We start from the raw sequence: 17,169 nt of genomic DNA, 5'->3' as shown, positions 1-17,169 counted from the left end.
ATGGTTATGTGCAGTTGCATGACAACCTACCTACACCGCAGTTTTGTGACAAAGGACAATGCAGCCCCTAACACAGTTCCAGTTGGAGAAATAGATAGCTCCAATAGACCGATAGATCTACATTAACGCTAATTATAACAAAAGGCCTGATTGAAGAAGCTCCCTGATTGTTCCCTCTGACTGCACGGTTATGAGGGGACAGAGTGTAACTTACGGAGAAGAAGAGGCTGATTTACTCGTGCTGTTAAAGAAAATGGCAACAGTCTGCTCACAATTTTGCAGTTACAAATACCTTTTATCATAGCATCTTTAAGTCCTTGCTAAACATCTCTACTGTCTACTCAGAAATAAGCTGTCTGTAGGCTTAAAATTGATGTTTTAAGGGAGTAAAACAGGAGTAGTTTGAGGGGCAGAAAGGATTAGCCTTAATGCAAAGCATTTCTTGCCTTGCACCAAATGATAATTCTAGCAAAGTATGATTAAGTCAATGCTTCGCTGGCTGGGCTAATGATATCCTGCCCGGTCCGGAGACAGCATGAAATGGTATTGTCTGTATTCTACTTCACACTAAGGTCAGCCAGAATATAATTATATCAGTGATATTTCCCTGTAGACTTGCAGCCTTTTATAGGATTGATGCTGAGGTTACTCAATAGTTTACAAAGCTTTAAATAGTCTTGTGTCTTCATTGTCCGAGTTCATTATGTATTACAGCCCAAAGACAGTCTGTGCTCTGTGACTGCTGCAAAGGCCAAGGATCCAGTGACAACCGAGTGGAGAAAGAACATCTTGTCATTATGGATTTAAATTGCGAAATAGATTTGGAGAGTTTTTGGGTTTGTTTCTGTCTGATAACGCCATCTCACTTTCTTTTTTAAAAAAGCATTTTAATTGCCTGTTTTGCTTTTAATGTATTTGTCACATTTCAAGGATTAATCACAATGCCTTGGGATGTGCCTATATTAAATATGTCAAATAGCATTAAGGCTGTTCTAACTGTAATGTATATTATTCCCTCTCTGGGGACCTCTTAGAAGGGTATTGCCTTAGATACTGGAATCCATGCTGCAGAAACTACACCAAACAAGGGCTGTGAGACTCCAGGTTTGAAGGAACCGAGTTGGAAAAGAAAAGCTCACGTTACTATAATTCAAAATTCAGAGGACTGCAGCAGTAGACAGGTAATAAATCAGACTTGCCTACAGTGCAGACGTTTCAGCCAGTGTGTACACAATGATCATCACTGGGCAAACAAACGGTTACCGTTCATTAGCCTTAGGTTATGATTTTAGGACACAAGACATATTGAAGTGATTTAACAGCTTGAAACTTCCCGAAACAGTGAGTTACTACTCTGTTTTTCCCACACCTTTCCCTGCTTTCACTTTCAAACCCCTCCACGTGTTCCTTCTGCTCATTTGTGGCTGGCTTTGGCACATCTCAGTCCCCTCTTTAAGAGTTTGATTTATTACAATGACAGAAAATAAATAAATAAATAAAAAATCTGTGTGGTTCTGCGCTGTTTTAATGAGTTAGGTCATCTCCCAGGAAGGTCTGGTGGGCCACAGACCCAGGTAGAGGGTAAAAATTTACAGCCACAGGGGAAAGAGAGGGGAGAAAAGAGGTGGGAAGTGTGAAGAGGTAGGGCAGCAGCAGAGCCTTCTGCTTGCAGATTCTGCCAGCCTCTGCGTGTGCTCAAATGCCAGTGAACTACCACCTTGCACAAACTCTTCTGGTGGTTGCTCATCCTACACTAGCAGACAGAGACCACCCCACTGCTCACCACTTCACAGGACTTTCCTGGACAGAACGGTGGCATCCAAATTCACCATCCTATCCAGTGATCTGTTACCCAGACAGGCCTGATTTAGGTGTTCATTGAAGCTGAGTATTTATGTTTCATTTCTACCATTACTGATACTTGCCTCCACGAGACATTCTACTTTCAGGCTGAAAAAACTGCTCAGGTTCAGCCCATCTGTTTTCGGGGCTGCAACCAAAAGCATGGATGGTAAAGAAGAGTGAGATTTCCAATGGCCTTCACTACTGAGGGTTTGGAGTAGGTTCAGGTTCACCTTAAGTCCTTCTCAACCTGAAAATCATACCAAAAGAGCTCACAGGGGTTCAGACGTTGCACAACCTCTTCTGAGAGCCAACTGCAGGTAGTAGCAGAGGTATTTTGTCTACAATAGATCTACAAGCTCTCACATGCCTGCCCAGCAACAGAGAGGCTCGCACATACATAAAATAGATTAATTTCATGAACTAAAGAGCTAGTCTCATGATTTTAGCACTTTAAAAAAAGAAATAACAGAAAAAGAGTTACATGGAAAAGGCTCAAGTGGAAATACTATTGCATTTGCGTTAGTAGTGACACAAAAGCACACATACCATATAGAGGGGCGTATTGGAAGTTAAATCTGGTGGAGGACTGTTCAAGAAGGTTTTTCTAAGCAATTGATCCTCAGAGCCAAAGCAAGCCTATTTTTCAAAATTATTTAATGATTTCAGGTTTTGTTGATTTTTTTCCTGCATTCTTCTACATTGTTTTACTATGAACTTAATTCTTACAGTTTAATAAACTCATAAGCAGCTTTATATAGTTGTCTGAGACAGCAGTATCTCAAGTCGATGATCCAGAAAGTCTCTTTTAGCCTGATGTCTCGGTGCTTTCCAAAATATCATCTCCTGATTGTTCTTCATAGAGTGAATAGAATGTCAAACATCAGCCAACAGCAATGTTGCCCATGCTTTTATATTTCTGGTTCTTTCTGAACTAGTGGTGTATATGCCTTATATGTTTTAGAATTATTACTGTAACAAGTTGGAAAGCTAAAATGCGTCAAGCAGCAAACTTTGAACAAAAATCTTTAGTCAAAATCCATCAGTGTCCCTCTGAAAAATTTCCAAGTATCTTGAAACTAAAACCTAAAAAATGTTTTTCAATAGGCAGAACAAAGATTCCTCTCTTAAAAAGGAGAGTTAGGGAAGAAAATGAAGGCAGAACTTCAAAGAAACAGATCTTATTAGGATGTCTTTTTGAACTACAACACTTTTAGGACCATTTGAGATTTATTAAAACTCTATTAGCTTACTTGAGAAATCAGTAACTAACCCTAACTGCTACTGTGAAACTTTTTGGAATGAACTTTCGCAGAGATCTTCCAGATGGAACCAAAGCTCAACCAAAAAAGTAAGCTTTTACAAAATTTCATTGAGGCAACACAGCTGCAGAGCATTGTGCAGAAACAGAAATGACATAGCACAGACTTTTGCCCTCTCTGATTCTGGGAGGGCTACGCATGCAACAACCATCAGACTGCAACAAATGAAAACACATACCAAGAATAAAAATGGGCTGATATAGTTGCAGAGCTACCGAGAAATTTAGGTGTGTTCAATATTGTTACTTCTTCTATGACAAGCTTATAAACACTTCAAATTGGTCTGATATCCTTTAGTGAGTTATTCTGGCTTCCCTCTATATTTGCGTTTCAGGTCAAAGGATTAGCACTTAAGCACAGAGTCTAAGTACTCCCTTTATATACGTACACACACACACACACACAGAGGTGTGGGTGAACACATATCTCCTTCTGTGCCCGTATTAATGATGTGCTTCGATATTTCCAGATATAAAGCTCCCAGATAATGTCTGCCTATCAAGCCATGCAACTACCGATACGTTGATTTGCATGGAAAATGTTAATTTGGAGTTGTCTAAATTGGAAATCTGGTAGTAGAGACCATATCACTAAAATATCTTTGAAACAATCTGCTTTTATGGACTTGGCACTTGCGCTTGATTAGCCTGTAAATGCATTCCATTCTATGTTTTCTTAGTAGAAATATCCTCATGGGAATGATTAAAAGCATGGTATTTCTAATCTGGGCAAAGGTTCTGTGCAACAATTAATAGGTAGGAAAAAGTATTCTGCCAACAGCAACATTTAGACATTTTAGAGGTAGCCAATGGCTTTGAGATTTTTATAAATTATAAAAATAATTAAAAAAAAGAGATAACACACATAATTCCAAGGAGAAAATGTAAAAAATCAAAGCTTGTGATAGCAACAGATGAGGAAGCCTCCTGTTTCCTCCTTTGTGTGGGCTCATGGTAAGAGAGGCATGCACCCCTGCCCATTTATTGGTGACTATATATTGTGTCTTCTGAAGTAGTAATGAAGCCAGCGCAGGGAAATACTGCCTCATAAAAAGGCTGGTGGTCAGTTTTGACTGAAGTCAATAACAAACTTGTAAAATGGTTCAGAGACTCAGCAGAAAAAGTCAATTACCAATATTGTTGCTTTGAGGGTTACCACATTTTACTCTGCTGCTAAAATACAGTAAGACAGAATAAGTAGGCTTGGAATTGTCACAGTTTTGCGACCTTTTTACAGTGCAAAATTCCCTTAGGCATTTCTCCCTTCTCAAGCAGACACTTTTTAGGCTACAACTCTCCCTAACATATGCTCAAGCATAACTCAAAGCACTTCTAATTTACAGCAATAAGTTAGCAACCACAAACTAACATGATGAACCAGATCTAAAACGTTAAGTACTGGCACGTTCTCCACCACCAGCACAACAGCTGGCAAAGCTGGGTCTGCCCTGCTCCTTCCACAGGTAGCCTCTCAGAGACAGAAGGGTGCTAAGGTCTAGCTCCAACCATAACAATGGGAGCTACTTAACTGGGTGTTTTGGAAAACCTTTCTGCATATCTGCTGCCTTGGCAGGCAGTCCCTTAACGTCATGCCCATGTGTCCTGTCAACTGGTGCACTGCCTTCCACTCTGGAAGACTGGTTGTGCTGCATGTGCTGGGCTAATCTGAGACCGATGGCATGAGGTTTAACAAGGCCAAATGCAGAGTCCTGCACTTGGGGCACAACAACCCCGTGCAGTGCTACAGACTACAGGCCTGGCTAGAAAGCTCCACAGAAGAGAAGGACCTGGGGGTGTTGGTCAACAGTGACTGAACACAAGCCAGCAGTGTGCCCAGGGGGCCAAGAAGGCCAATGGCATCTTGGCTTGGATCAGAAACAGCGTGACCAGCAGGACCAGGGAGGGGATTCTCCCTCTGTACTCGGCACTGGTGAGAGTGTCACCAGTGTGACACTTGAATACTGTGTTCAGTTCTGGGCCCCTCACCACAAGAAGGATGTTGAGGCTCTGGAGTGTGTCCAGAGAAGAGCAACGAAGCTGGTGAGGGGCTGGAGAACAAGTCTGAGGAGGAGCGGCTGAGAGAGCTGGGGGTGTTTAGCCTGGAGAAGAGGAGGCTGAGGGGAGACCTTATTGCTCTCTACAACTGCCTGAAAGGAGGTTGTGGAGAGGAGGGAGCTGGGCTCTTCTCCCAAGGGACAGGGGACAGGACAAGAGGGAATGGCCTCAAGCTCTGACAGGCGAGGTTCAGGCTGGACATCAGGAAAAAATTTTTCATGGAAAGGGTGATTGGGCCCTGGCAGAGGCTGCCCAGGGAGGGGGTGGAGTCACCACCCCTGGAGGTGTTTAAGGAACGGGTGGATGAAGTGCTGAGGGACATGGTTTAGGGAGTGTTAGGAACGGTTGGACTCGAAGATCCAGTGGGTTCTTTCCAACCTGGTGATTCTATGATTCTATGATTCTATGATTGTGGCAACAGGATCATAACCACTACACTGTGATCAGATAAGAAGAAGTTCAAAAAGCTCCATTTCTTATCTATGTCCTCTTTGCATACACTAATATGGAAAAGCAATGTTTTTTCTTCTATTTTTATTAAAGTGAAATAGTGTAAGGATGGGTGTTAGGAGAATTCCCTGATGGAGCCCACGTGCTTCAGCTCCAGTAAACACAAAGCTGAAAATGCCCAATATAGGGAAAACGTGTTCCAGAACAAACAGAAGATAACATTTGCAGCAGCAGAGTTGAGCCGACCTTTGTTAGCAAAGCATTTGTACTTAGGGAATGTTCTCAGCTGGTGAAAATAATAAAATGCAATAGTGATATTGATGAAGAAAGGCAAATTTATTTTACCTGGGAACACAAGCTTTATCTTCAATAACTATAGAACATGCATTTGTCTACTTTGTGCCGTCGCAAAGCCATTTTTTCTTACAGTTTGTGTCTCACATTCAAATACAAAAGGCAAAGCAACAGAGTTTCATACAGGGTAAAGAGTGCTATGCAAGTGACGGGGTTTTCTACTTTAAAGTGAGCTTATCTTTTAATTTTTAGAGAAGGGACAGTGCGAACAGAAAAAGTTGCCATTTGCAGCAGTCCCAGAGCAAGACAAAAGTAAATTCTTTAAGATGCCTAAAGCAAGATGTGAGGTAAAGTAAATAAACAACAAATAATATATTAGCCTTATTTTACTGGTTTACAGATTAAGCATGAGTGCCCCAGTTTTCTCCAATGTCTTCCTGTCTGACGTTCTACTTTACTACAGGCATATGTATATTTCCCCTGAATGCCAGATCTCAAGTAAAATTAAACATATGAAGAGTATATACTTGTGAGAAGTAAATACATATTTCTGAAAGAAAATCAGACACCTTATATTTACCTAATGCACATTCTGTGCACAGTTTTGTATTTATTCACACATTTGGATACTTCTAATTGCAACATACACAAAAAAATTGAAAATGTGCTGTATACCATGTACATGCTGTACCAGTGCTTTTAACGGTAACAGATGTCAAACCTGGATGGGTCTTATAAAACCAAATTACCTGCTTAACTTCGGCGCTACAAGGTGTGTGTTTACATTTCTCCAGCTGCCCACAAGCGTTACAGGAGGAGAACAACATCAAGTCATGTTCTGAGAAATGGCTGGTGATAAATGTCATCATTCACATACATTTACTAAAGATAAAATCATTCACATACGCACTTGAAGCATAGCTGAGTAGCAGGGAGGGAATGTGATAGCAGAGATATACCTAGGCATATGTATAATTCCAAATAAGTGACAAAATTCAGAGGGTGAAATAGCCAACTGTTTTGAATTGAAATTCAAATGAATTAATTTATTTCCTGAGCTTATGACAAAGACTTTTACTTCAACATGTCTGCAGGAAAGGGTTTTTTTCCCCAACTAGTTAAAATCATACTTCTTTTCTAAAGAGTACGAGTATGCACCATTCACACCAGAACACTTGTAAGTATAAAAGAACTTGAGTAAGTATATACACTTCTAAGTATAAAAAGAATTGTTGCAAGCTATGTTCAGCTTCTAAGTTAGCAAATTTCAGTCATAACACCTGTGCTTAGATGTAAGCTGCATCTAGCTAGGAATCAGACAATCTTTTGATAACTTTTTAATTAAAAAAAAGGGGAAGAAAATATGGCTAGTACTGTTAAATGTGTATGATCCCTGTGCACATGCCTGCACAGAGATGTAAATGCCTTTATACACATATGAGAGAGCGACACTTAAACATTTGAGTTTAATGTGCTTTAGAATAACTCTGAAAATGTAAGTCAGAGATGTATGTACATTACTCTGGGGAAGGGTGGATGTTTAAAATGCAGGCCAGTCAGTGCAAGATAAGCTTGTAAGGTAAAGCCCACAGCATTTATTTGGCCAACCATCATAATGGGAAAAGCAAACAAAATTTGAAGGCAGAATTTGTGAAGATCTGACCTTTTTTCCCAAGTATAAAATTGTTCAAATGCGTGTGTCTGAGAACATGACAGACGGGGAGATGAGATACTGTTATACCTTCACACTCAGAGGCCTCTTATAAAATCACAGAATCACAAAAGTATGGCTGGGAGGAACTTTAGAAGATCATCCATACTATTTGTCTTCCACTACAAGATCCGTCACACCTAAGCCATTTCAGACATTCACCCAATTTTTTCTCAAAAACTCCAGAACCATCTGAAGGAAAATTAAGTCCGGTGCTTTGAGTACATACTGGCAGAAAAGTAATTCTAACAACTAACTAAAATATTTTCTGCTGCAATGTAAGGGAAATGCAGTTAGAAGCTGGGCTTTTGCCCCTGGAATGTGATACAGACTACAGTTCCAGACTGTGGTGGCTCAAATGCCTTTTGTACATCTCCAGTGAAAATTTTGTTCTGTGATTTTGAGTGTGTGCATTTGTTCATAAATAATGCAACAAGGATTTAAGACAACAGATTCAAACAAAACAAGACAAATATAAGCTGGGTTTTATCACAATAACACTAACAAGACAGGACCATTTATTTGGTATACAACTGACAAGAAAAGAAAATGGCTGTCACCTTAGAAAGGAACCTGTGGCTTTCTCCTAAGCACCCCTTCAGGTGAGCTGAGCCCAAATTGCCACACAATCACCTTTGTAAGATTGAGGTTAGTCAGTGAAATCTTCTCTGAGATTTACTGCTTTTGCGGAACAATGCACTACAACCCTGCAATGTATCTAAGTATGAGCACTAAAAATACCAGGGAAATTTTGAAACTCTGAACAATGCTGTTGCACTGTGTAACACGCGTGTCACAGGGCTGTAGCTACCCGTGCTATATAGAGGTGTGCTGCCCCTGTTCCGCTAGCTAGATGGAACAAAAAATAAAGATTTTAGTGGTGTTCCTGCTTGGGAAGGACCCAGGATTCCCCGCACCTATCCTAAGGTAAAGGTTAAAAGTAGCTGATGAAATGAGTAATGAGCTCTCGCTACTACTCTGCTAATCATGATTCAACCACGATCTACCAAGTACTACATCCTCAAGCACTTACCAGTGGTTAAAAGGCTACCGTCTGGTCTCTCTGCCCAATGCTAAGGAGTGTTCTTCTACCATAACTTAGCTGCATGAGCACTGCACGTGATGATCAGTATGAACCTATTTGTGCCATCATAAACAGAAAGGATGACTGACTATTATAATTGCTAATTCAGTTTAGAGAAAAACACTTGGAGACTTATTTTATTGTGAGTTTTATTATTAAACCCCAGCATTGATTTCTTGGTGCTACAAGTGAGGTCATATTTTGTGCTGGTTTTTATGGAAAAGAAGAGTCTTAATGCAGGGAAATGTACTAAAGCGACCCTTCCCTTCCAATGCACAACTGAGTATTGGAACAAAGAGTATCCAATGTATTTTATACACACCATATAATCTTTGTTATACCGAGCTTTTATTTTTTTTAATCATTTCCATTGTATTTTAACAAGCAATTTCGTTAAGTTAGCGACAGCTGTGGGATTTTCTTCTAACCATTTTCATCTTAAACAGAAAGCCTTTTGTATTAATACTCATCAGTTTCTTAGCAGGAAGCCACAGCCTTTTTCTCAAGCATTGTTGTTTGCATATATTTTCAGCTATTGTCATAGAGATTTAAGAACAGTACAGATAAATCTTTTTTTTTCCATTTTATTACCCGTTTTACTGTTACTAGTGTTGTTTGGGAGAAAGGTTTTGGTTGAACTATACTGTCATCTTGTGGTGAGCAATGTTTCTCATTCAAATTCACACAGGACAGTTTTCAACCTGAAGAATCTTCATACTATATAAATAAAGTTATATTTCTTGTGACTGCTTGGTCCACTAATTCCAACTGAGGTGTCTACTTCTGCAAATCAAGTTGATATCCAGAAACAAAGGCATCCAAACTGACCCTCGTGAAACTGTTGCCCTTCAGTTCCTTGGTTCTCCTGCAGCCTTCCTGTTACCTAGGTCAAAGTGATCAATAACCAAGAGGATACTGAAAGGCAATCCTGTGATTTGCAAGATCACATTTAGAAATAAAGACTTCAGTTTGTCTGCACCTCTGAAGATTACTGGTATCAAGCACTATCTTCTAGTATACATCAAGCTTGAATCTTCACTATTTCTACCCCTTGTAGTCATCCCCACTTGTGCAGAGTGTGCTACACGGGCACAAATAAGCAATGCCTTATAAGGGCACTAGATGGAAATTTCTTGGATATCAGCCTTGCATTTGCCACACACAAGTCATTCCAGCAGTGCTCAAGTTTTATAGAACAAGTACAATGACTCTGCATTTTGGAGCAAATCTTTCCATGGTCATGTCAGACTGTATGTCCGTGCTGTGCCCTGGCGATGGCGTGATGTAGCAGCATGACACCAAACCCAAGCAAGACAAGTACCACTGAGTTTATTCAGTGCTCGCACTCACCTTCCTCAATGTTACATAGCCAGCCCTGGTTTTGTTGTCCCTGCCCCTGAGCTGGGCTTACCTGTAGGTGTTCTTGAATACTGAAGATAAGTGCATGACCATACCAAATATCTTCCTTTCCTAACAGGTTTGAAGAGCTGTAAATGAACGAGATTATTTTTATCCCATAAAGAACAAGAATAATTCCTCTGGTGGCATTGCCTTACAGGCAGACAAACCAACATACTTCCTCGGAAGGCCGTTACCATGGCATCTATCCAATGTCTTCACAGCAGCTTCCAGATTTCTGAGATGTAATGAGAAAAAAGAGGAAAGGAGGCACTAGTTAAAAGACATAGCGAGGTTACTGGGAGAAATAAGGCTCCAGTCCAGCCTGTAGGATACGTTCATACTGCTTGAGTTAATTGAGATTTTTATTTTTTTCTGTGTGACATTTCACACATAGGACACTGAGCTACCTCTTTTAATTTTTGGCAAGGAAGACATAATTGCCACAAAAATATTTCCATTAAGTCAGTCAGGGCAAAATCTGTTTTACTCAGCTTCAGCTATCTACATACCTAGCGTAAGGGGGCTGTCTAGATGCCTGTTAGAACTAATACAAGGAGAAGGATGGTTCTCCAGCCTACTTTATACACTGAATTTAAGATGGGATGATTTACCCTTTGGATCCATTCATCTCTCTCCTTTAATTACTGATGGACCATGGATGGACTAAATGCCTTGATTTTCAGGTGGGGTAAAACGAGTACGAGCAAAGACCTCTGCCTTAAGTATTATGCTAGGGATACAAATTGCCAATCAAAATGAAAGAGCTGGGAGAGGGTGAACAGTCTGAGCCACACCTTTTCCACTGTCTGAAAACAATGCAGATAAGTCAAAATGGCTTTTTGTCCCTTTCATCAACCTAGCAGAGGTCAAATGCCTTCCAGCACATAATCTAACACCAATGGAATTCAGTGAGAACCCAAGCTAAATTTACACTGAGAGAACCCTACAAGACTGGTTTGTCCAGGAGTAAAAATGCAACAGTTGGACACAGCTTTGCTGCTTTGAGGATTGCACCATGAAATGATCTCTTTTTCTGGACAATGAGCTCCATGTCACAAGGGTTCATCCATCCACATGTTCATTGTGAGAGGGTTCCTCAGAGTTTGCTGGCTTGTGGTGGGCCCAGGCAGCTACATTTTGGAATAACTGCATCTCTAGTCAGTAAACCAGAAAAAAAGTGAGACCTAGCTTGACAGATAAATACAAACTTTCATCACGAGCTGTTAGACCAGGTTATATATTTCTACAATCAAGACTTAAACTGGTTTTATCATCAATTTCTGACTTCAAGATGACAAGAGCTATTGAACCGGTGATAAGCACAAATTACCTTTTCTCTCTGTACATGTTATTTGTCCACAATAAAACATTTCGTAGATAAAATTGCGTAGAGATTCTGTCTGCTGAAGGTGTGTGGTGGGCTATGGTGCAAGAATTTAAGTGGGTCATCTGAATAAAATTCAGTTTTGTGTCAGTGATGCCCATGGTGATGAATTAGGCGGCAGACACCGTCACATGACATGTTGGGGGCTGTAGGGACATTGACACACAGAAAGTGCAGGAGGAGCTGCCTTGTATTATAGCCAAGAGTACCCCACCCCCGAATCTCATTCATTACAATAATTTTCACTCAATGGGTAAGTAGCATCAGGATTTGACCCTACAGCCTGAAGTGGAGTCACAGGCACCTCTGAATGGCAGCACGGGCACTACTGCAGAGGAGCAGCACCAAAGTCAATCATGATGTGCCCATACCACAGCTCAGGCATAGACAGATTTACACACCAACACCCCCTGCTACTCCAAGGCGATACAAGCAGCAACTATAACAGAAAGTGGAATATTTTTATTTAAGTTAAAGTAGAGTTAAGTTCATAGAATCATAGAATCATAGAACAGTTCAGGTTGGAAGGGACCCTAAAGATCATCTAGTTCCAACTCCTCTGCCATGGGCAGTGATACCTTCTACCAGACCAGGCTGTCTGAGGATGGGGCATCCACAACTTCCCTGGGCAACCTGTTCCAGTGCCTCACCACTCTCATGATGAAGAAATTCTTCCTTAAGTCTAATCTAAATCTGTGCCTCTCCAGTTTATATGCGTTCTCCCTCATCCTGTCACTACAAGCTTTTGTGAACAGCCCCTCCTCAGCTTTCCTGTAGCCCTTTCAGATACTGGAAGGTCACTATAAGGTCTCCCTGGAGCCTTCTCTTCTCCAGGCTGAGCTACCCCAGCTCTCTTGTTTTGCGGAATCAAATCCAATAACCCAAAATGAGTTATAAAGCAGGTATGTTTATTAACAGCACTGGGGTGGAAGGGGGTTCTCCTCCTAGCTTGCACACCCTATAGCTTAACAAGCAGCTACTTATAGTGTAAAGACATGCATAGGTATAAGCACCTACTACATATTCATACCCTTTCCCTGCTTCGTATTATAATCAGATCTGGAAAGTTCACTCCAGTCTTGCACCTGCGTAGTGCCTCCTGATGGTCGTGGGCCGGGGTCTTAGGGATGAAGCAGGAAGTCTTCCTTGGGATGAATATATTTCTTTTTGAACTTTGCACAGACTCAGTCTCCTCTGGCTGTTTTCAAACTCCTGAATCAAATGCAGCAGCTTTCTGCATTCCAGTGCCCACTTATCAGTAAACTGCTGCTAGCTGGCTCCTTTGTTATCAACTTCCAAGGTCTTCAAGGCAAACAACGCCAAGCTCTAATGAATGCTCCCAGCCCCCCTTGTCTGCTTTCGCAAATCACTCAGCCTGTCCTCTTAGGGAAGGTGCTCCAGCCCTCCGACCATCTTTATAGGCTCCTCACCCCTTCCAACAGCTCCACCTCCTTCTTATGTTAAGGATTCCAGAACTGGACACAGTAGTCCACATGAGGTCTCACAAGAGAATGAGGTCTCGCAGGAGATTGAGGTCTCACAGGAGAAGTCCATCCAAGCAACTGTATTTTTTGAAAGTTAGACAGAATGTCCCTCTGATAGCATGGGTTGGTTTTATTCCAATAGCATGCTTTTTTTTCCCCAACAGTGTTTTCCCAGATACTGTTGAGTATGAGATCTGCTGATGTGTTTCTTTCTAGAATCACCTCCGTTTGGAGTTTGCATCTCAAATGCAAGGTAGAGAGATGGAGAAAAACCTCCAGATCAGCAGGAGAGTTGGCTGTTGTGAAGTTCATCATAACATTACAATTAGTCCTTGGAAAGTGACAGAATATGCATAAGGTTTCTGGGAGAGTGCTTCCATCTGCCTGTGAGCGGGAAACGCGCTCAGTCCCAGCTCATGTCTCGCTTTACACGGTTGATGGAGATCACCCCTCGTACCGACCGGGCCTCACAGAGGGTGTTTCGCTTTCTTAAACCGCGAAACCACTTCCGCCCATTTTATCCCCCCGCGCTCCCGGGGCCCCGCGCGCGGCCGCCCTCGGTCACGTGACGCCGCCGGAAGCGGTCGCGCGGCCATAGCGGAAGCGGGGCGGGGCCAGTCCTCTTTGGTGCTGGCGGCCGGCGGAGATGGTGAGGCGGGGAACGCGGGAGCGGCGAATCCGCCGCCATCTGCCGCCATCCGCCGCCGAGCAGGGCCCCGCGGGGCCGGGGCGGCGGCTCTGGGGCGCGGGGAGGCGCTGCGATGCGCGGCGGGGCCGGGATCGGAATCGGAGCGGCGGGGCCGAGGGTCTCCGCCGGGGTCTCCTCGGTTGGCCGAGGCAGCCATGCGGTATCGCAGCGAGAGGGGACTCGATAGACAGTGCAGAACACGCAGGTTATTGAAATAAAATGACCAGAGTTAAAAAGATACGCTTTGTGTAGTATTGCCTGATTTTGTAAGTCAGTAAAATTACGGATTGTGGCCGACGCGTGGGGTTTTGTTAGAGGCAAGTGTTTGAAATGCTTTCCAATCCCCTTGTACCCACAAAAGGCCTAATGTGGGGAGGGTGGGGCCGATCTGCGTGGAGCGAATAAGGGTTCCTGTGGGAACAACCACTTTAGTGCTCGTCAGCGGTGAGTCTGGGGTAGATGAGGAAGGAGGTGGAGGCGACTGCCCGGTGGATCCCTCGTATTTCAACATAGGGCAGTGAGGGGGATAGAATGGCGGTGAGAGGCATAAGGAAGTGGTCTCTGAAAATGGAGGCAAACAGTAGGTGAGATTGAGTTGGTGTTTCAGTGTTTGGAGTGCCTTTGATGAGTTTATGGGACTTAGCGGATTGGTGAAAGTTCTAGAGTTTATTCTTTTCGTTAAGTGACTTGGAAGTGCTAGTGGTGTTTCTAACGTAGTATGTCTTGAAATGCTTTTCAGACGAAGGGTACATCATCGTTCGGTAAGCGACGCAATAAGACACACACCTTGTGTCGTCGATGTGGGTCCAAGGCATACCACCTGCAGAAGTCTACCTGTGGGAAATGTGGTTACCCTGCGAAGCGCAAGAGAAAGTGTAAGTAACTGACTTGAGCTTAAAAAGATGTGTTTCTTTGTCTTTTTCAGTAGTTCTTCCAACCAGGGAGGAGTACTGTATCACACTGCAGTGTTCAGAGCTTTTTGCAAACTAATGCTTATTTAACTATATTCAAGCAGTGTTACTACATAAAAATTGTCTTTATTTGTAATTATTTTTTTGCTTCTGTCTGATTGAGTAGTTGTGATACACAAATGTAATGTGCAACTTTAATTATTTGGTGCATATGAATAACAGTAACCTGTCTGTTGTAGATAACTGGAGTGCAAAGGCTAAAAGACGCAACACCACTGGTACTGGTCGCATGAGGCACCTGAAAAAGGTCTACCGTCGATTCAGGTACAACACTATTACAGATTTTGTGTGACATTCTCCATAGATGTCGATTATAAAATGAATCTTTCAAAGTTAACATTTTTTTTGTTTAGTACTTTTAACGTGGTGTCATCTGTCATCTTAAATATATCGTGGAGTAAATGATTGCTTGTATAATTGGCTGCATGTTCCTTTGAGGGTAAAAATCTCACGGTCAGTATGTAGGGTATTTAACAAGTTCTTATATTTCTATTAAGTGTAGACAGTACAGAACACAGAGGCTATTGTAATAAAATGCCCAAAGTTAAAAAGATATGCTTTGTGTGGTATTGCCTCTATTCGTGAGTCAGTAAACTTACCAGTTGCACTGAAGTGTGTGTTTCTGTAGGAGGCACGTCTTGAAATGCGTTTCACTTGTGCCCACAAAAAAAAAAGTTCAAGTCTGGGATAACCTCAGTAGTTACCTTTTTATCTGGAGTTCAGTTAGCAGTAAGTGGCTGTAACATCAGATTTTGAGTTACAGGTTTCTAAAACTTCTTACAAAGCTTTGAGTTGTACTTAAGAGGTAACAGGATACTGTACTGTTCAATGCATTGAGAATTTCTTGTATGGCCTCTGTTTTCTAAAATTGAGCTCTGTAGCTTCTAGTCTAATACACAAAAAAGCTGGATGAAAAGCCTCATTGTACAAATGTGGAGTATTTTAAGTCCCAGACATGGGTATAGTTGAGGGATACATTCATCCTTCTTTTGGTGAGTGTGGTCTTTCCCAGAAGCAGCCAGAAAATACCTTACAATGTGCAGCTGTGGTCTGCTTTCTGCTGAGTGTTGTTGAAGTAGAAATTTTGAGTCTAAAAGTGAGTTTGGAGCTGACTTTCTTCTTGTCTGCCTGTCTTAATTTGTGGTTGAAGATCTAGAGAATTTCTGCAGGTAATTGACTTGTCATTCACAAGCATCTAAATCTTTTGCTGAGCGGCTTGATAGGACTATACAATAAGGCCTGCCATAAGGAGGTGTGCTGTATCTGATATGTTCACTCAGTTACCAAAGTCTTCCTGCTTGAAGAAGTCAAGTTTACTTCAGTGGAAGAAAGGAAAAAAAATTGTTAGAGCCCAAGAACTTTGTAGTCATTCAGTGTATTCCTCAGATAAGCTGAAAAAAAAGGTGGTGAACTTGATCAATAACATTGCTTGTCAGAAAACAACTTGGAGCAGGAATCATCCTTTCAAAAAAGTAGTAACTATATTTCTCCTTATAGGAATGGATTCCGTGAGGGAACCACACCGAAGCCCAAGAGAGCAGCTGTTGCAGCCTCCAGTTCATCATAAAGACTTGTCTATTTGTTGAAATAAATGGTCTTATCCAGAAAATCTGTCACCTTTCATATATTTTACTTCAGTTCCTGGAAATAAATGTATTTACACACACAGTTTCTTGATGGTACACATTGGAGCGATTCATGAAAAGCAGTTCTTTAATTGGCTTGTCATTTGATAGCACCTTTGCCTTGAAAAATACCATTATTGCTGTGCTGAAGTTAAAAAGAGGTTGGTATGTGGTACTAAAAAGATATTGCCTGCAAAAAGAAATGGAATATTGGCACTGTGGACTTGACGTGCCTGCTTTCAGTCCTGTTGTGCCCTAGCACAGCGTCAGTTTGTCTCAAAGACAGTAACTTGGATAGTGGGGATGGGTGCTGCTCTGGGAGGCAGTAGCTAAAAGGGGGGTTATCGGCCTTAACTGTTTTTGACAGGTCTGGTGCTGAAAGGCCTGAAAACACATTGCAATTGTAAATATGTCTTTACTGTTCTCAGAGTAAGAACAGCACCTTAAAGCACCTTAACATCGAGCAGCAAAGCTCTAAGGGCTCACGCAATGTAACAGTCAGATGGTGGTACAGCAGGTGTTATGGCTATGGATGGGAATGAAAGCCTTGGCTTCGCAGAGTTTTGGTTGGTCTTTGGTTAAGGTAGGACCTTTTTTCGTTTTGAAGCAGCCTGTGAGGCTGACCCACAAACATGATTTAATACGGCAGAGGGAAGTGCCTGGCTGCTGCTACCTGTTAGCACCTCTGTGTAAATTAGAGTCTTGAAAAAGTATTTGTATAATACGCAACATACCGTGGTCAGAGTGACTGAAACTTGCAGTGGCTTGCAGTAACTGAAAACTTAGAACCTTCATTTCAGGGGGAATTTTACCTACAGCAAGAGTGAATTTTATCTACAGGCAATCTCACAGCCACCGC

The 17,169-nt window shown here is 41.9% G+C and overlaps 1 protein-coding gene across 1 annotated transcript; it reads left to right on the top strand.

Annotated features, from left to right (window-relative positions):
• The first annotated feature begins 13,557 nt into the window (after nt 1–13,557).
• On the top strand, nt 13,558–16,354 carry RPL37 (ribosomal protein L37). Its single transcript, XM_054054392.1, has 4 exons — nt 13,558–13,675; nt 14,454–14,589; nt 14,865–14,949; nt 16,183–16,354. The coding sequence occupies exons 1-4, from the start codon at nt 13,673–13,675 to the stop codon at nt 16,250–16,252; spliced, it is 294 nt and encodes a 97-aa protein (XP_053910367.1). The 5' UTR covers nt 13,558–13,672; the 3' UTR covers nt 16,253–16,354.
• Nucleotides 16,355–17,169: the final 815 nt, after the last annotated feature.

This window comes from Cuculus canorus, chromosome Z, assembly GCF_017976375.1.
Source record: "Cuculus canorus isolate bCucCan1 chromosome Z, bCucCan1.pri, whole genome shotgun sequence".
Taxonomy (NCBI): Eukaryota; Metazoa; Chordata; class Aves; order Cuculiformes; family Cuculidae; genus Cuculus; species Cuculus canorus.
This window is presented reverse-complemented; position numbering and strand designations above follow the sequence as displayed.

What these genes read in the sequence shown, in the direction of transcription:
- RPL37 (XM_054054392.1), top strand. An exon ending in TGCGAAGCGCAAGAGAAAGT is followed by an intron (nt 14,590 to 14,864) that starts GTAAGTAACTGA and finishes TGTCTGTTGTAG; the next exon opens with ATAACTGGAGTGCAAAGGCT. An exon ending in AAGGTCTACCGTCGATTCAG is followed by an intron (nt 14,950 to 16,182) that starts GTACAACACTAT and finishes TTCTCCTTATAG; the next exon opens with GAATGGATTCCGTGAGGGAA.